The sequence below is a fragment of the Meriones unguiculatus genome, chromosome 8 (genome assembly GCF_030254825.1).
Source record: "Meriones unguiculatus strain TT.TT164.6M chromosome 8, Bangor_MerUng_6.1, whole genome shotgun sequence".
Lineage (NCBI taxonomy): Eukaryota > Metazoa > Chordata > Mammalia > Rodentia > Muridae > Meriones > Meriones unguiculatus.
This window is the reverse complement of record NC_083356.1, coordinates 99,095,918-99,116,253: the sequence shown is the minus strand read 5'-3', so window position 1 is coordinate 99,116,253 and position 20,336 is coordinate 99,095,918. Positions and strand designations below refer to the sequence as shown.

General features: G+C 42.8%; 1 protein-coding gene across 11 annotated transcripts in view; it reads right to left on the bottom strand.

Moving 5' to 3' along the window:
- Window positions 1-20,336, bottom strand: part of Pkp4 (plakophilin 4) — a 208,290-nt gene that overhangs the window by 32,932 nt on the left and 155,022 nt on the right. For 6 of the 11 annotated variants that reach the window (XM_060390208.1, XM_060390216.1, XM_060390210.1 and 3 more), the window contains 5 exons: window positions 16,792-16,923; window positions 16,500-16,687; window positions 13,427-13,976; window positions 8,124-8,312; window positions 6,796-7,019 (listed from right to left, as the gene is read on the bottom strand). In XM_060390208.1, the coding sequence (XP_060246191.1) occupies window positions 6,796-7,019; window positions 8,124-8,312; window positions 13,427-13,976; window positions 16,500-16,687; window positions 16,792-16,923 (1,283 nt within the window). The remainder of the gene's footprint in view (window positions 1-6,795; window positions 7,020-8,123; window positions 8,313-13,426; window positions 13,977-16,499; window positions 16,688-16,791; window positions 16,924-20,336) is intronic. The other 5 variants (XM_060390205.1, XM_060390212.1, XM_060390207.1 and 2 more) reach the window with 3 other exon arrangements.

Below are 20,336 nucleotides of genomic sequence, written 5' to 3'. Positions count from 1 at the left end.
GAAGTTATGGAAGTCCTAAAGTCATTCATTTGACAGATAATCTCTCCCGATCAGTATATGCAGAGACCCAAATGTTGTGATCTTAAAGAAATCGTGGTGCAAGGACACAGCAGAGTCAGGGGAACAAAGGGAATTCTCCATCTGGCAGCCTTCCCACTGCAGTGTTCCTCCTCCGGATTTTAATTTTATGCCTTTTTACCCATCCAAGAATGCAGCGATGCAACGCACAGGTAAACAAGTGCAATTTAGCTAAGTGAGATGTCACACCTGAGGAAAAGAAGGCCTGATGGGAGAGGACAGACCAGCTGCTGATCACAGATCTGGTGGGAAATCACAGTGACTGTTCAGAAATTGAATATGCACAGTTGCTCTTGATTATGAGACAGAAACACAGAGGAGAATGAAAAAGAGAGAAGTAGCTTGGCAGAAATGTCCAGGAAACGCCATTTCTGAAACACCCTGGCCTTCATGTTACAGAAACTGTATTATTATTAAGTAGGACTCAGTAGGGTCAGGAACACGTGTTCTGTGCCAGCCGCTTTCCCAGGTGTGATATCTCTCTCACTCCCCACCCCCATATGGTATGTGCACATGAGAGTGCAGGGAGCTGGCCACACAGCCAGGGGGCAGCAGGGCAGCGACATCTTCACCATGCGACAGTTTGTTGTTGTATGATATGATGGGCATGCATTCACGCCTTGTACAGAGTCTTTCATGCTTTCCTTGCACACAGTATCACACTGTCAGGGCTTCCTGATGTCATCTGACTGGCCTACTGTTTAGGATCTTCCAGTGTCTATTTCACACAAAGGACAGGTGTGTTTTTTTTTTTGTAGAAAATGGTTCACACAACAACGTATACAAAGACTCCCATTAAGGGATGCCATTAAATTTTAATGAAAATAATGGATTCACACTGAGTAAGTTAATAAAAATTACTTCTTATATTAATAACCCATTGAAACTTCTGCTGGTGATTTGTTTTTCTGTATGCAGACAGTGATAAGCATCTTTGTAGCAGCCTATTTGGGGGTATCCCCATTGTCCACTAAAGGGGCAGAAAGCAACTGTGATGGATGCGAAGAAATGACACTTGTCAATAAAAGGGAATTTACTGGTATTCTCAGTAGCATGCACTGACCTTTTGTTTTAAGCAAAAGGAGCCAGATAGCACCGTACATGATACAGGACGCCACTGAAGTGAGCAGGCAAAGCAAGCCACTGCCAACGGGGATCTGAGTAGTAACTACATACACAGCAGCGGGGGGGGGGGGGGGAAGGAGGAAGAGCTTAGGGAATTAATTGGGAATTTTGAGAAAAAAAAAAAAACTTTCAAAAACAATGCAAATCTTTTTTTTCTTCTTTGTCTTTTTGAGACAGGGTCTTACTCTCTAGCTCATGCTGGCTTTCAGTTCCCCTGCCTTAGCTTCTCTACTTGCTAGTTTCTAAGTGTCACCTGGATTGGGAAGGCTCCGGGTGTTAATTTTCCAGTCCACTTCAAAGGGTCGTTACACACCTGTACACACGCACACATACTACCCATGCCAATGAGTATCTGCTGCATCCCTGTTAAGTTATAGGGGTCATCACGGCTGATTATGACCTGGCCTTAGACACAAGGCCCTGTGTGACCCTCACACCAACGGCACAACCTGGACCTAGCCCTGTCACTTGCCACGACTGCTCCCTCTGAGGCAAGCACTACTAAATATCACTGGCTGCACACAAGGGATCGGGTGTAGCACGTGGGCGGAAGTTGGTGAAATGTGCACGGTGCACCTGCTCCTCCCTACAGGAACGAGAACGCAGACACTTTTGGCAGTAGGGAAATGTAGGATGGCCACGTTTACATGGGAGACAACACTGACGGCCAATTGAGAATGAGCTAGACTCCAAGAGGACTGACGGTGAGACTACCCACACAGTTGCCTAAAACAGAGGCGCCTGTAACTGAGTCTTCCTCTTACCGCTCACCCAATCAGCGGGACCCTCTGTCCATCCTTTCTACCTTTCCTGAACCATCCCAGACTCCCGCTTGAAATGGCCCCCTTTCCTGGATTCGGTCTTTGCCTGGCAACCAGACGATCTAAAAATTCTCCAGCACCCATAGTGCTGGGTGGCTACGCCAGTCTGCCCATACTCCGGTCTCAGAAGGGGGCGATGGGGTCCCCACAGCAAGCAGGCCAGCAGACTCCCTGTTCCTGTGAGAGCCCGCCTCCCAGAGCAAGGTGAACGAGCACTGAAGAGGGAGGGTTCCCAACAGGATCGCTCAGCCCCCGACCTGCGGCCACACCTATGGCCACGTGCACCCACACACAGGCAGGCATGTACACACACAGGCAGGCATGTACACACACAGGCAGGCATGTACACACGTGGTATGCACACCACACCCACACAGAGAAAGTTCATAGGAATGGGAGTTATTGGCTGAAGCCTTAGGCTCCTCGGTCACTGTTATTTTGGAAAGCAGCTGAGTATGTAGAGCACAGTTCCCTCACCTGTAAAGTAAGAACAATGAAACTGTTACCCCTGCCTGCTTTAGAGAATGGCTGGTGGCTAAGTGGGATGGTGTAGTTATTAACCTTCATTTCTGAAAAATGAGGGTTTCCAAAGGAGAACATTTTTCTGTAATAGCCTCCCTTTTCTACACTCAACTGTGCTAAACATTTTTGATAAAAAAAAAAAAATCTATGCAGAGTCTATCGTGTAAGGCTGTGCTGTAATTGACAGAGAGCCAAGAGTGATAACTCACATTTATCGCAAACATTTGGTTTTTCCTCTTCTTTAAGTGGTACAGTGATGATTGAGATTTTCTGACATGTCTGGGTGCCAGGAGGATCAGGGCAGTGGTTGCCATTAACATTACCACAGTTAAGCTTAGCAGAGATCTACCCTGAAGACTGCTACCAGTTTCCAGGCTCAATAGATGGCATCTGTGCAAGGATTTGCTTGACTACAACCCAAGCCTAGACTTTTCTTTATAGTATGGTTCTGTGTTTTGATGTTCCACAAACTACTATAAAAATGAGGTAAATGTGTGAGGGAACTATTTATGGGCCCTGGACAGGGAGCACAGGAATAAAATCCTTGAGATGAGGCAACAGTCCAGGAATCCCAGATCTACCTGGCTTTTTGTGTAGGGTTGTTTTCTGTATCCTAATGCAAGAGGCTGAGGCTAAAGAATACAGGATGGGATTTGTTGCACTGGGTTGGGGGGGTGAGGACTAGAATTTGTTGGTGCTAAAGAAGTCAGAAGGTATAGACAGGACACTCCGGAGGACTGGTCGGTGCGGGGTGACTACTGTACGGCAGTTGAACCCACAGTAGGTGATGCTGGACTCCAGGCTTGTTGGGTACAGATGTGAGAATCTCAGAATATAAGTCATTAGCCCTCAAAGGCCATGTCTGAGCAGCTAGGACCATGCCACTTAATAAGGATGATAGTCTAGGGCTAAAACACATCTGAAACAGGCTTCTCAAAGAGCAAAATCAGTGTTGTCAGTGTCAAAAGGATCTGCCAGCAGTTCAGTTATCTGCCACAAGAAACTTGGCACTGTAGCAGGAGATCATTTAATCCAGGTTCACTTGTTCAGCCAACAGATAGTGAAAAGTCACCAGAGGTGACATGACAAAAAGCAACAGTAGAAACAGAACCAGAGGCAGTGATCCTGGCCTTTTTAGAGGAAGAACTTGAAATTGTTCCAATTGTGTTCGAAGACTTTAAAAAAAAAAAAAGCTGGATGTGGTGGAAACCCGTGATCCCAAGCAGAGGCAGGACCAGGGCAGTCTGATTTCCAGGGAGACCCTGTGGCAAAAGTCAGACCACACCAACGAACAAAAGACCGAAATAGAACGAGTAGATGTGGACTCTTATCCGAGACACGGAAACTATAGAAAAAGAACCAGATTGATTGAAAAAAAAAAAAGAAAAAAAGCAAGTTCAAATATCTGAAATTAAAACAACAACAAGAAGAGAACTTATTGAGTCTCATGATCACCAACTGACTTTAATACATGTAACTAGGATCCCAGGAGGAGAAAAGGGAGTTGAGTGCAGAAAAGAATTTAAAGAAACAAAAGCGAATTTCTTTTTTTAATTTTTGCAAAAACATTAATCTACATTCGAAGAATCTCAGTAAACCCCAATCATGTCAAATGCACAGAGACCCACACATAGCTCAGCATAGTAAAACTGCTGAAAGCTGAGAACAACAAAGGAAGCTGAGAGAAAGCATATTACATAATGAGGAGAATACAAATAATTTCTTATTTCTCACCAAAAAACAACAGATGTCTGAAGACAATGAATAACACCTTTTAAAGTACTGAAAGAAAAAACATTCACACTTATAAATCCTGAATTTTATATATAGCAAAAATACCCTGAAAGCAAACCAAAAACATTTAAGATAAACTGAGGCTAAAAGAATTTAAACCAAATGATGGAAGTGGAACAAGATGGAGAGACCTGTGTTATATATAGGAAGATCTTTAGTGGTAAGGGTGAATATTTTAAATTATTTGCTTTAATTTCTTTTGATTTCTTTCAAAGTAACCATTTTTCAGTAATAATATTATTATATGTTATGGGTGTTTAAATGCATATGGCAGTGACATAAAGGCCAGGGGTGGAGAAAGGACCAGTTGGACACAGAGGCCTGCACTGTGAGAGGACACACACCTTCCGTCCTCTTCCAACAGGAGATGTTCCCTTGCTAGTCTATGAAAAAAACAAAAACCTTTGTTCTCCAAGCTGAGACCCACCCTGTTTTTAAGTCACAGCTGGGCCTGGTGGTGCATATTTAAAATCCTAGCATGAAAAGAAGAGACTGAGGTAGGAAAATCATGAGCCCCAGGCCAGCCTGAGCTACAAAACAGCAGCCTATCTCAAGAGTCTAAAAAACAAACCCATCAGAAGGAAGGAGAAGAGGACCTCCCCTATCAGTGGACTTGGGGAGGGGCATGCATGAGGAAGGGGAAGGGAGGGTGGGATCGGGAGGGGAGGAGGGAGGGGCTTATGGGGGAAATACAAAATGAATAAAGTGTAATTAATAGTAAAAAAAAAAAAAACCCATAAAAAAAAACCAACCAAATAAATCTCACAAAACCTAAAAAACAAAATCCTTACAGATTTCCTTCTGTATAGTAAACATCAATAATTTCCAGTCTCACAGAGAATGTCAGGCTAATTATGTCGTAAGAACAGTAAAGTTTGAGGTTAATAACATGTTAAAGTTGTTATTTTTAAACCTGAGGAACAGCAGTTGTCAAGGGACCCTGATTCTGATTTGCGCGCTCAATCTCCACTGGATCCCAGGGTCAGCGACAGTGAACGCGCCTGCGGCTGCGGCATGGCTGCTCGTCTAAGGAGCAGCGGTATCAGGGAAGCTGCACACAATCACAGGTCGCTCTGGCAGTTCACGCATTAGACTATGGAATTACCGTAGTACGAACAGCAAGAATATATTACCGCACATGACACTTTTGTTTACAGTGAAGCAACTCATGTTCGAGGTCGAAGCTGAAGCCTTTGTGGTCATCTCCATTCAACCCAGAGTCTAATGACTCAGCCCTGCTTAGCTTTCTGGTCCAGCTCGCTATCAAATTACCCAGAATTCAGAACACCCTGGGGGGGGGGAGGATGCTGAATGTGTTGGGTAACACAGAATTTTGTCATTCTGAAAATTTTTGCAAATGAAACAATAAACAATATAACCATTTTTCTGACAATTACATAGAAGGTGCTATAAGGAAAAAAAAAGATCTTTTCCAAGTAAACCTTGTGATAGCCCAAAGTGGGAAACTAGGACTATAAAAACAAAATGTATGCCCAAGCCCGAAAGAATTTTAGGCATAAAAGCAAACTCATGATGTGGCTTCGATAAGTCAGCAGCTTCCCATCCAGGTACAGCAGTTAATGACCAGAACCTCACTAATTTTAGTGTGCAGTCATTAGAACAAGCTGGCAGGTTGTGAAATTCAAATCGATAATAACAACTTCCCAGTGAAACAATTGTGGGCGGAGAGTGAATGAAATCTTGCTAATAATATACGCCTTAAAATAACACCAAAGTTGTTTAAAACTTAGTAATGATTCTATTCCTTCAGAAATGAAAATTCTCTTAGTTTTGAAACACATTTTCTGAAAATGTTAAGTGGCTTTCGCTAAGGAGGAGGCCAGTTTAAGGCTCAATCAAGTACCAAGCTGCTCACATCTACCTTAGAAAATGTCGTCTCTGTGACCAAACAAAATAAAACGGGGATCCGTGCCTAATATGTGTCCAGGGTGTTTTGCTTGTGAGATGAGAATTTCTTGTGAGCTATCTTCTTCTACGCGGCACAAAGCTTCTTAAAGAACCTCATTAGTAAAAGCTCTACCCAGCACTGACTAATACAAATGCAAACATATGCTCATCTTTTCTGATTTAGATAATATACAAACTTTCCAAGTCGGGCAGGCAAAGGTGTGGGATGGGTGGTCCTGCACAGTCTTTTTTTTTTTTTTTTTTTCCTGCACAGTCTTTTGTCTAATTCTTCCAGGCTCCCCCAGGTAGTTGCCTGAGTGGAGCTCCTATGTGGTGAATACTGCAAATATTCCCACAGATCTGTGCGCTAAGTACGGAAGGAAGCAATCAGCTTTAAAAAGTGAAGCCAGCCTCCATGACCTGCACAGGTGGAAGTAATAGAGAAAAAGGAACTACTGATATCACCACAGACCTGACAGGCTAAAGGGGACAGAATGGTGGAAGTGGTTAGCGTGATATGGCGTGTCTTGAAGAGTCCCTCTGGTACTTGCCTGGGGTCCTTCTGGATGCTGTCTATTGATGGGGATCTCGTGGCACCATCATCAGCTGGCCCTGTGTGCTGCAGCCTGTTATAATTGCACTCTTGGACTCGGTACTGTACTGGCCTGTAGGGCTCCGCATAGGTAGCTGCTGTGTTCAGAGCGTAATTATTTCTTTGGTATGTAAGGGTGCTTCGTTGGCTGGATGTCCTTTGTAGATTTCCAACACCTACTACAAAGTCAACGTTTTGGGAAAGATTAGTACATTCTCCACTTTTAAAACATATGATTTTTTTTTACTTTTAAATAGGATTAAACATTTGGCAATTACATCAGCTGTTTATCTTTGGATTTCATAAGCCTAGCTTAAGAATTAAAAGAAGTACCTAGAAAAGAAAGCCAGTGAAACTATGAGCGTACTTATAAGCTTGGTTACATTGAGATTTAGAAATTTAAAACCCCAGTAAAAATATAAGAAATTAATCTCAGAAATGAGTGGTTATCATTTCATACTATTAATTTGGTGGTTAAAAACAAGGTCTTTACTGAAATTTATAAATAACCCTTCAAGTTTTTAAATATCCTATTTCTTTGCTATGTACTTTTACTTCTATACCTCTGGATCTTGGTAATATTGGGAAAAAAAAATCTATGTCCCAGGAAAGACAGATTTTATCTCTCTGACTATTTTCAGAAATTATTACGTCATGTCGTGCGCAAAGCAACTGTCTGCTGCCCCGAACACTTCTAATAGAGCGGGCATCCACCATTGCTCTACTCGAGTCTTCCTGCGATTAGGGAAGCGGTTCACCTCTCCTCAGTGCTCTTCAAGGAATTCCTGCTTACAGAACCCAAGAACACAGGAACATCTCTTCACTGACGTCTATCAGAAGGAAGACTCTTCAGCAGACCGAACTGTCCACCTCTGGTAAAGAGACACTACAGGCTAACTCATGGATCAAGTCGTTCGTCTGGATCATTGCAACACGTGGCACAGGCAACGCAAGTCATGAAAAAATATCTCAGCAAATGGCTGCCTTCTCTATTTGACATGAGACTAACCCGACGGGATCATACTTGGTGCTTCATAAATTCATCCTTAAATTAACAGCACAACCACTACCTTCGCTGATTAGATTACACTATGATAAAAATATATTACCCGAAAGTACGTGCTAAATGAACTTCTGTTTTACTCTTATTGATTTGCTGTCACAGATGCTTATCTTGGTAACTAAATGGGCAACATGATTTTCTCCTAACGGAGAGCCCGATCTGGGTGGAGTATCGCTCCGGTTGGGCCAGAGAGATGAGGAGGGCAGGGAACGGGGCCCACCTGAGCCTGTGCGGTACAAAGCAGTCTGCGATCCTTGGAGTTCCACGGTCCCGTGGTTTGGGCTGCGGTACACTGGACTGTAGTAGGTCCTCCCTTCATATATAGGAGTGATATGCAGGTCAGGAGACACAGCTGAACGAAGGTCTTGCCCAAGCTGGCTGTGCTGACTGGCATAGGAGCTCCGTAAGCCTAGAGGTAGGAACACGGCGTCATCAAAGCTTGAGGAAATCATGGTGAGGTCAGAATCATAAATCCCAGTTCAAGCCCTAGCTAACACACAACCGTTAGGTCTAAGGACGCAGACTTCTCAAGGTTCAGAGGGAGGAAGGCCTGGCGTGAAAGCGACTCTGTCTATTGTGCGTTTTTAAAAAGAAACTTTCTTAGCAAGAAAGAAGCACATTTCCTCAAAAAAAACAAAAAACAAAAAAACAAACAAACAAACAAAAACCAAAAAAAAAAAAAAACAACCAAAAAAACCCAAAACCACTAAATTTAATTTGCTAATACTCATTCTCCAACTATGGGTGGCGTTATGATGGTGAGCAAATAGAGAATGCCCCCTCTGCTGTGATTACCACTTACACAGCAGGCGCTGTATAAATGACAGTTTGGTCAGTGACGGACTTTCCATCCGTGTTCCCGTGAGATGGTGACAGCGGCATCAGCTTCGTTTGTGTGCTTGTAGAGAGGCAAAGCAGGTTGACATATCTCTTGCTGCGTCCTACATGAAGGGAGCCACAGCTGGGCCAGCGGTGGTGTGGCCCTTCTCACGCTGCCCGCAGACCTCCTTCATCTCACCAGCAGGCAGAGCCTACTGTGTACCACGCCTCTCTATCCCAGTGCCTGGGACACTTTGAAATACATCTATAAAGTCACATGTGGGTTTTATGGGAAAACAGGGGAAAGTCAATGGTACTAAAATCTCAATATTTATAGCAAACTAGTAACACTTTTTATAAAATACTACCTTACTATTTGTGATGACTGTGTTTCCCCTGTCTTATTTATAAAAAAGGAAAAATGCAAAGGTACTATTTAACTAACATTAGATGATTTATAATATTTTGATTCAAACTGTAATGTTTATAGATGGTGATCACAATAGAAAGGGAATTTCAAATATGCTCTGTCTATCTATCTATCTATCTATCTAGTTATCCTTTTTTCAATTTTTATTTTTTATATTAGTTACAGTTTATTCATTTTGTATCCCAGCTGTAGGCCCCTCCCTCATCCCTTCCCAGTCCCATCCTCCCTCCCTCATCTCCTCCCATGACCCTCCCCAAGTCCACTGATAGAAGAGGTCTTCCTCCCCTTCCATCTGACCCTAGTCTATCAGGTCTCATCAGGACTGGCTGCATTGTCTTCCTCTGTGGCCTGGTAAGGCTGCTCCCCCATCAGGGGGAGGTGATCAAAGAGCCAGCCACTGAGTTCATGTCAGAGACAGTCCCTGTTCCCCTTACTAGGGGACTGAGCTGCCATGGCTACATCTCTATCCAGTTTTCTGAGACAGGGTTTCTTTGTGTAATTTGGCTGCCTTGGACTCACTTTATAGATCAGGCTGGCCTCGAATTCACAGAGATCCACCCGACTCTGCCTTCCTCTGGGATTAAAGGCATGCACCACCACATCAGGCTGCATATTTTATTTTTTAAATTAAACCAGGGCATTCTATATTATGCTGGTCACAAGGTTATAATTTGTCACTATTAGTAAGTAAAACCCGCCAATTCATTAGGAATTGTAGTTCATTAACTACAATTACCTTCTAAGTGTAAGCAAATGGAGCATATATTTACTTTTGAAACGCCCGAAGGTAGCACAGTAACTAATTACAAAAATGGTCATTCCCACTTCGTTAGTTCAGTTAATCAAATCTCAACTAAAAGCAAGTGGAGTGGCCCATTGAGATGGATCAGCGGGTGAAGGCGATGCAGCCTTCAGGATTCAGCCCCTTCTTCCTGCATGGTGAGAGGGCAGAACTGAATCCCACCATTGTCCTCAGGCTTCTACACAATGCCACAATGAGTATGCGCATGTGCGCTTACCCCGTCCACCACAAAGGAGCCGGAATATAAGAGATAACTACATGCTGCTTAGCGAAGACTGGCAGGAGAGTTTATAAACACCCAACGCTCTACAATAAGTCACTACTCCCGACTCTAGTAGCTATCTACAACATGGCACCAAAAGAGGCTAAATGAACAACTGTTTTACTGGGACCCCACCTGCAAATTAAAGTGCACAGGTTCACACAATATTTTAGGGGGGCTATCACCTAGCCAAGCAGTTCTACTGCAAAGCTAAGAGCCCACAGGAAAGTTTAATACATTATACGATGGGGACCAATGATGGGAAGCAAGGATACTCCATAATATCATTTACTTACTCAAAAGTTTCAATCCCACAAACACCTATTTCTTTACTCATTACAGTGATGATTCTATGTGAGTGAAACTTTTGTATTCAAAACATTTAAATAAACAAAACTGTCTTTTAAGCACTGATTATTTTTGAAAAATTCTCCAGACGTTAGATAATTATACCAAAATAAGTATTTTGGGCCAGATATATTTTTCTGTGGCCGGAGTACATTTTATACACATATGACATCAGTTAAATTACAATTACAGCTGGACATGGAGGCATAATCCTGACACTGGGGAGGCAGAGACAGGTGGATTTCTGTTTGAGGCCAGCCAGTGCCATGCAGAGACCCTGATTCCAAAACAAAACAAACCAAAACAACAAAACAACCCCCCCAAACCAAAACAACAACATTTCAAATCACCAAATGAATCCGTAAATTAGGGTTTACATTTAGAAAATAGTAGTCCAGTAGACAGGAAATAAAACTTCCTGAGAATCCTTTGTTTCACTCAAAGATTATAGTTATTTCTAGCAAAGTCAGCAATGGAAGGTTAGTTCTTACATATGTTTTCCACACACATACATATATAATAAAAATTTTTATATATGTATACTTTTCTTTCCTTGAAATATCAATCCAAACTCACCTGCACATCAGAAACATTTAAAAGTTGCCCTCTCTGTATGGAGACAGGAGTTTATATGCTGTCTTCCTATTCTGGACTTCCACATAATTTTTAAAAAGCTGGGAATTCTACATGGTTCTTCTACACAAACACGGAGGAGCACAAGTTCTCAGAACCATTTATCTGTTAGGGTTTTTGGTAGGCGGGGCTCTTCGTAACTGCTTCCAACATGACTTTGCTGCATGCTTTACAGAGGCCTTCAGAAAACACTTAAGCCATCCATACTCCTCTGATGGCAGGATGATAAAATGAGACATTTCACAACTAGAAATTTTTCTGCACTTAAATCCAGGTTCTTTATAAATGCTTCATAAGTATTTGTTAAATGAGAAGAAGCTTACAAAAGCTTCACACTTTCTAGAGGCCGTAAGATAAAATATAAATTTTATCCTCAAAAATATTTAAAAAATTTAATAAAAGCAAATTAGCAAGAAGTACAATGGAGAAACAGTGTAACAACGTATGCCAAGCACAAAAACTTTTTAGACATTATAAAAACAACAAGGTATAAGCCTGTGTTTTTATAATAAAACGGATAATAAATGTAAACTCTTCACCTTCATCATAGCCTACTAACGGCCCCAGGGACAGTGTCTTACCCACCAGATTGGCCATAGGAGGTGCTGGTGACACTAAAGGGAGCCTGCATACTCCAGGTACAGGTCAAAAGTACAAATGCATGAGCCCTTCTTGAGGGACAACTTGTCAGTCTTCTTCAAGGTAAGAGTATGCACATACTTTGATGTAGCAATTCAGACTTGACAAATAGATCCCACAGGCAATACAGTACTTATTTATATGAAAGAATGTGTCCCTGGCAGCTAAAAATGATAAACGTACAAACGCCTATTAACATGGAAGCAAGTAAATAACCATAATGCATATATAAAAGAAGCATTGTGCAACTTTTTGTTGAGGCTTTTCCTCCTGGCCTTAAGGTTCCGGAATATCACTCATGAGAGTCATTAAATATTCTTTACAAATCCCTAGGCCACATAGCTAAGCTCTTCTCTGACCAGCTCATAACTTAAAATAACCCACTTTTACTAATCTTTTTACTAATTTTGCCATGTGGCTAGTTACTTCTGTTCAGGTACCAGGCATATGTCCTTACAACTTGGCCATTGAATCTCCTGAGCCTGGCTCCATCCCTGCTGGATGTCCCACCTCTTAGTCTTGCCTAGGCTATAGGCCATCAGATTTATTATTAACAGGTAAAGTTTCCATACAGACACAAGATATTCTCTCAATGTCTTTAGAAAGAGTGCAAGCTCTCAGACACAATGTGAGAAAAGTGCAGAAGATATGAGAGACGCTCCCCGATGAAGAAGAAAATGCAGCACGACACGTGTGTACACATGTGTAACAGGTTCTTCTCTAGGTCACACATGTGTAGGCTACAGCAGATGGGACTTGGTGTGGAGAGTAGAGAAGCTGGACACTTCTGATCTTCATTTCAACTTCTCCTGTGTGGTTCAAAATGTTACCATTCTGTATATCTTGCTCTTTAAAAATCTTTCTGGCAACGCACAGGATCAGACCCAGGGCTTTGTGCATGATTAGGCAAGCACTACATTATCCTACATCCACAGTTAAATTTTCTTTTACTAAAAAGAACAAAGTAGAAAATCTTTTATGAAAAATCCCCCAAAGGGGACAGATAGAATGCCAGGAACCTGGTGTCTTCCTAATTTAATCCACATGGCATTTAAAAGAAATTCATAAGGGCTTTGTGCATTTCCTATCAGGGGTGCCCATCAAAACAGTAGGCTATGAGATTCGTATTCTAGCACACACACCACAGCATTCCTCCAGAGAAATTCAAGCAGGTATTCTGACCATATTTTAATATCTCCTGAGGGTATATGGAGGTAAGCCTAGATGTTCAAAACCCTTCATCAGAAAATAATACTAATAAAGAGTTTAGGGTTCTAATCAATTCTTTTAAGATACAGTATGTACGTGTGTGCGTGTGCAGCGGCGCGCGCGCGCGCACACACACATATGCACACTCATACTTTATGTACATACCAATTTGAGGAGAAAGATGCTTTACAAAAGAGCTCTCTGTACGCACTACACAGTGTCATACAAAAAAAGACTAAAGCTTGAAAAACAAGCTAACCTCGGGCTAATAGTATAACTTTTCAAGAAAGCCACCAGGCCTCTCCCCAGTGATCACCATTTCCACACAGGCACGGGGAGGCCTCGCTCCTGGGCTTTGCACAGTGCTGTCACGTGTCTCACCTGTCAGGCTGTCTGGCCGTGGTGGAACCATCCTCTCATAGATGTCATACTGCTGCTGTCCGAATTGGTCCATGTCATGAACAGTTCTTTGCAGTGAAGGTCCCAGATGCTGTGGTACGGCGGTCATCCCGGAACGTTTGGGGGACGATGACCCCACTTGGCCTTGGGACGGGGAAGCTAGTCGAGTCTGGGCATCTGCCAGGGTCAGTGGGGACCCCACCCTGGTGGTGGTCTGGTACTGAGGGGCTGGTCCGTTGGGATTGGATGTCTGCCGGGAAGTGACAGAGCCAACCCTGCGCACAGCTGTTGGGGAGGCGGGTCTCTGTGAGTATGGAGAGGCGGCCCGCTGAGCAGGGAGCGTGGTGGAGGAGTAAGCACTGGGGTTCAGAGGTCGGGAGTCGGTCACTGACGGAGAGCCAAATCCACTACCCAGAGAAGTTCTCAGTGACCCCCTTGAAGGAGACACGCCTGTGCTGGTAACATAAGAAGGGGACTGTGCTCTAGATGGAACTGAACTAACTCTTCGCATGGCCCGATTGGCTACTGATGGCTGATGAGAGGGGAGAAAAGAGAACGGGTTTATCCAGGGTTTTGCGTCCATTGTCATTACAGAAATAAAAACGCACATAGCTCACACAGAATGTGACCTCACTACTGCAGGCACCTGAGGTTTTTCTTTGCATAAGCTTTTGAGTAAGATTAGCTTTTGCTTCTGCTTTTTTTGTTTTGTTTTGTAGCTCTAATTTGAATACTAAAACCAGTCAATAGAAGACTTCTGAAGACATTTAATAATCCTTTTTGGTCTTTACATTTTTTTCACTTGTTGCCTCTACATTTTCTGACATACGAAACGTTTTACTTCAAGTGCTACAAATGACTAGTGAGCATGAAAGGGCCCTGGGGCCATGTGCTTGTATCATTCCCTAAAAGTCAAACTGTGGCCAAGACAATGCAATTTGTGTAAAACAGAAAATATATCTATTTCATGTCTCAGCCTAAATATAGCTGAGGAGTATTTATGGATGGCTGGGCTTTATGAGTTGGCTCTGTTAACTTGTGGGATGTGTTTTTTTCCAGTGTCTGATGCATGAACCTTTGGCTACTGCCTGGGTCCAGCTTTCCTCTGATAATTTAGTGCAAGGAAGAGCCTGCCCAGTCAGGTGTCCTAGCCAAATCCTTTAACTCTCCTTTCTTTGGCTTCATCTGACATAGGAGCTCTTAGCGTTAGTTTAGCTGGTGGATTTAAAGAGATGTGAGTGAGATACCAGAGAACCTGTCCCAGGAGAAGGAATGCTCTAAGTCTTTGTAACTTTCTTGGTTTTAGCCAGCTGGAAGCGCCCGGAATGGAAACTGAACATTTCTGCTCTGGAATCAATGCTATGAATCTGTAGGCCTCTACAAACACAGTGGGCATCAGGCACCTTTCTTGATGCTGTGCAGCGGTGAAGAAAGTGGGCTGGAGAAGTGGCTGAGGGCATGGGAAATGGCAGGCAGGCTGAGGGATGGAAACAGACCTGAGGGCTCGGCCCGACAGGTATGCTCAGTCACCCCGAGTGCTTGCGAGAGCCCGGCTGCCAGCACCCCTGCCTACGTTTAGTTGTGACGGTGAGGAAAGTAGTGGGGATGGGATGGGGGGGAGTGTTTCTGCAGTCTCATGTCATAAGAGGATGTGTGCTTTGCCTCCAAGTGTTGCAAGCAACCTGGCTGCTGGAACACCTCAAGTGAGTTCAACCTGGTGGCACTGAGGGGATGTGGGGAGGGAAAGTTATGGCTGCTAACAAGGCAATATGATAGGGCCTTAGAAATTAGTGTTCAGCTGGAGAGTTCGAAGATGTGTTCGGAGTGCTAATGGTGCTAGCACTGACAAAGGGAAAGACATCCAGCTGATGGCAAGATAATATGCTATCCAAACCACACATAGATCAAGTCACAGAGGCCTCCTTATAATCAACGGATCGGCTTTAGGGAAAAAAAATGAACTTAATATAAAGTTTTCCCTTTTTTTAACAACATGATCACGATGAAGGATAAAACTGTAGCTGCGGCAATTACACCAAGGTGAGGCTGCAGAGCAGCCGGAGTAGAGCCCCAGCCACACGGCGGAACACCTAGAGGTGCTCACTGCAGAGCGCCTCAAACGCCACCACGCATCTCTGCTGGCCAACGAGTATGCATGTGGTTGACGTGCAGGCTGGGGGCACAGCCTCAAGCAGCTGGCTACCGGGGCGAGAGGTCTCCCTTTGACCGCAAAAGTCGCCCATGTAACTTCTGCTAAACCCATGAGCAAATATGCCCACCACTGCATCAACACATTCGCACTGTGGCGTGTCCTGCAGTGTTTAGAGCTGAGGAACACAGAGTAGTGTGCTTTGCTATCTTCCAGCAACTAAAGGATTTCCACAGTGCTTGGCTAGAGGGCTAGACTCACTCGCTCCTTTGGCTCTTACATCCCGCGACATAGTCTGGTGGGATGACGTGAATCAAGCAGCAACAACTAAGCAAAAGTGTTGAAAACATGCATGCAGTGCTGTGCTTTTGCCTGTCAACTGAGTCCTTACTTAACAGAGCGGATATGCCTCTTTACAATGGCTCTGTCAGCGCGACTATCGAGGGAAAAATACCCTTTCAGTGAGCAATTTGAGGGAAGGTGAAAACTTTTGCTTAGAGTAGACTAGATCCCACCTCATGGAGGCAGAGAATGGTTTCTGTCTTCTAGGCCTTTGTGATGCCTATTTTAGCGCTAGCATTGCTAAAGATTAGGAGCCCCACAGGAACTATGTCATTCCATGTCATCCTTACACTCCCTCTGGACTGCTCATACCAAATTTCTTATTTCCAGAAGAATTACTCTACTGCATCTAGGAACCTATCACAATTCATTAGTAAGAGTGAATTAATTCAAATAAACATGATATCAGGCTTTATGCTTAAAATATCTACAATACTACAATTCAAACAGTGATTTTTGAGTGAAGTTTTTCAGTCTATAAACTATACCCGCTGGCTTTGCTTTTGCTAAGCAATGTCTATAACAGTTATGCAACTAAGAGTGTAGTCTAGATGTCTGACTTACCTGAACCAGTGTTTGTCCTTCTGCTCTTGAATTTCTCACCACATGGTTACTTGTTGATCCTGTGAATGGATGCGGTCTACCGTCTGCCTTGTTCGCGGACTGGCTGTTGTGGAAACTCCCTGCTTCCTGGTACCCACTGTCAGAATAAGAATTCATTTGTGTTGAACTTCTTGAGTTTCCCAATGATCCTGCAAGAATAAAACAGTGGAACACCTTTATTATACTTCTGAGGCTCGCTGTAAAGGTAAATTATGACAAGACAATCTAGTGTTTAAAACAGAATACAACAGACCCTCACTTTCGTGGAGAGATGTCTGTTCTGGTGAGTAGAGGGTCCCTTGTTCTGGCTCTGTCCTGATGAGATAGTTGTTGGGGTGGACAGTGTCAGAAACTCTAGGTCTGCTTACACCGGTATTTGGCACATCTGTAAGAAAGTAAGTTTATAGCTGAATTTAATGACATTACAGAAGAACATGTTGAAAGGTACAGATATTTTTCAAGAGCATCTTGTAATCCATAGGCTACTAGAAGGCTCTGCTCACCTTAATAGCATAGTTATTTTCTCTGTGTGATTGTGTGCCCAACATTCAGCTTACTGTTATACTTTTTTTCAGTTCCATACATGTTGTTTGTTCTGTCCCAAGTTAACTTACATACTATATCATGTCACAATCTAGAAATGCATCTTGTTCCCCCTTGGAAAACCCATCTCACAACTTCTTCCAAATAATAAGAATGATGGCCAAATATTAAGGGGACAATACAGATCCCAACTGTTCAGAACACAAACAGAGAGGACTCACAACAGTGAACTTAGTGATGAAGCCCAGAAGACAAGATGGGCTTATGCGGTAGTCATGTTTCTTACAATCAGAGGAATTCTAGTCACACTTCTACCGCTACTAAAATACTCAGAATCACAAGTAGCAGAGGGACTAACATCTTACCTATTTGTTCATTGGTCCCTTTAGTTTACCCCAGAGGAAAATATACGGGTCTAACCTGAACACAGTTTCTTCTGATCAGCCTGTCTTTCTCATAGCTTGTTTTACTTTCTGTGGTACCATTTGCCACCTTGAACTTAAATACAGGACAATTACCGTCACCCAAAACAACTCAGCTGCTTCTCCATTCTATCCTATTTCTTATGCTGTACTTAGGTGATACAGACCATGCTGACCTTTGCACACCACTCAAATCTTCTCCTTTCTCCCATATATAAAACATACGTTTCTCCATGCTTAGGTTATCGTCATTTGTAGTCCCTTTTCAGATTTAACCTTTATGGAGCTAACACACATTTCCAGGAACGCTGCTTCACTTTCAAATACTGATTCTTAGTTACATTCTGAGCTCAAAATACAACTCTAAGGTTAATGCCTTCATTAGGATTTCTTCCCAACTTTCCTAGGCTGTTAAGTACTCCATTAGCAATAGTCTGTCTTTATCGATTAAAATATGTAAACCTAAGGATGCAGACTTTTGTCTCATTGGTACTGTCATAGTCCCAGTGTCCCACGTGGCACCTTATACTCAGTGGGTGCTCAGTAAATATTTGTTGAACAAACATCTCAAGTAGCAATAGCAGCTTTCCCTTATTGGGTCACAATTCATGCATAGTACTTTGCTATACAGCTTTATTCATGTATTCAAAAAAGTTGAGCTATGCAAAGGAGAGTAAAATTTCTAGGTAGCACCAGTTGAGCTAGTCTAGAGACTCTTATGAGGTGTAAGAGCGTACTGGGGAATCCTCGTGCACTGTGAGGTTTTAACATGATGTCAGATTCTAGCTGAAGTTCTGTTTCCTGGCCTGTGGGAAGAGAGGCTGACATTCCTCACAGGGGCTGCTAACAACGGGTCTTCTGATCCATCATTTGACAGTTCATTTCTAGGTGGCAGAATTCTGTGACAGCTCTGAATTCTCAAGTCTGGAATTTTAATGCCAGATTTCAGTTGTGTGTGGCTCTCTGGTAGATGGTAAAATATTATCTGAATCACTGCCAGGCAGGTAACAGTGAAATGACCTGCTTCATTTGTAAATCATCTACTAGGAGTTTCTAGAGAACTGCACATGATACATAGCAATTCCCGAAGGAGCCTGTTAAGGCTTTGTTAGCACCCAGAGAGTGTTCTGGGCTAGAAAGATAACAGGGAAGCAGAGCAGCCAAAGGAGCTGCTAGGGTCATACTAAACATCTACCCCTCCTGCCCACTTACAATTAGTATCTTTTTCAATTTTTTTAATTGATTCACTTTACTTCCCAATTGTAGCCCCCTCCCTCATCTCCTCCCGTTCCATTCTCCCTCCCTCTTCCCCTTATCCCCTTCCCCTAGTCCTCAGAAAGGGGGAGTCCTCCTCCTCTATCAACTGACCAAGCCTATCAATTCTCATCAGGACTGCATGGATCTTCTTCCTCTATGGCCTAGCCATAATTAGTATCTTTAAAAATAGAAAGGCAAACAAACTGTATTACCCTAAAAGCCACATTAGCTATGGGGCCTTGCAGTCTTATCACCTGACTGTGCCTTCTAGTTTTCAGGGTCCTGCCCTGGGAACCAGAGCACAGCAGAGGGTATTAGTAAGGTAAGTGAAACACCGAGATACCACATTGCTACGCAAGGAGCTAAGTAACTGGGTGCAGGAGGAAAGGAGTTTTGTGCCCCATCTCTTAGTAAATGTGCCACGTTTACTAAGTTGTGACAACTTGATAAAAAGATCTATTTAATATGTACTATAAATCAATCAACCCTTATACTATGTATAAGAGCCTCAGGTTTGCCCCCACCCCCCCATGGGGGCCATCTGTAAGTATAAGGACGAAAGATGCAGAAATGTCTTCTGATTCATTACAACAAAGTTAGGTGGTAAGCCAGGCATGGAAGCACTCGCCTATAATCCCAGCACTGGGGTAGGGGGTTGGGAGCAGAGGTAGGAGGATCTCTGTGTGTTCAAGACCAGCCTATTCTACAAAGCAAGTCCAGGACAGCCAAGGCTACACAAAGAAACCCTGTCTTGAAAAAACAAAACAGTTAAGTGGCTTTCATAAAGAGGTTTACTATTACTCATTGTGTTTCTTTGAACATTTATTAACTTACAAAACATATATAGATACACACAAATGGGTATACACATGACCACAATGTACCAGATAATCAGAACACCCAGTTCCTAACTCATTGGCAAAGTCTTCCTGATTATAGAATGGTGAGGACTCTATTTATCAGTTATGTATCATTTACATGCTCTTACTTTAAGATGTCTGTTACAACATAGCTTATGTGGAATGGAAGAAGAGACTCTTCCAGTTCAGAGAAACCAGAGGCATAAAGTGCAGGACAGATCAGCTCACGACTACTGCTGTAATCTAGAATGACACAAGAGGCATGCTGTGATTTTATTTGGTCAGGACAAGGAATCAAAACATTTCAAGAACAAACAGCTTGTGAGGGTTACTCTGAACTGCATCCTGAACAACATATTACTAAAAAGAAGTTTTCCCAGATACCAGAAATATATGGGCACTTTCAAACATAAGTCAGTGTCTTCCAATAAAAACAGAGCCAGTCTTTAAGGTACAATGAACTCTCCATCTGTGCCTAAGAATGGAAGATTACTGGAATCATGGCCCCCTTTCTGCCTGTCAATTTCATCTGAATGCTCTAAAAAAAAAAAAAAGGATGATTAATCAAAAAACAAAACAAAACAAAACAAAAAAAAAACCACAAGGTTTTATGTGTCAAAAATATTAGTGGGTTAAGGACAATAAGCCATAGGGCTATGAAAAATTGACATAGTATCTACCTCTGGAAGTTCTAGTCAAAGATGGAATACTATATG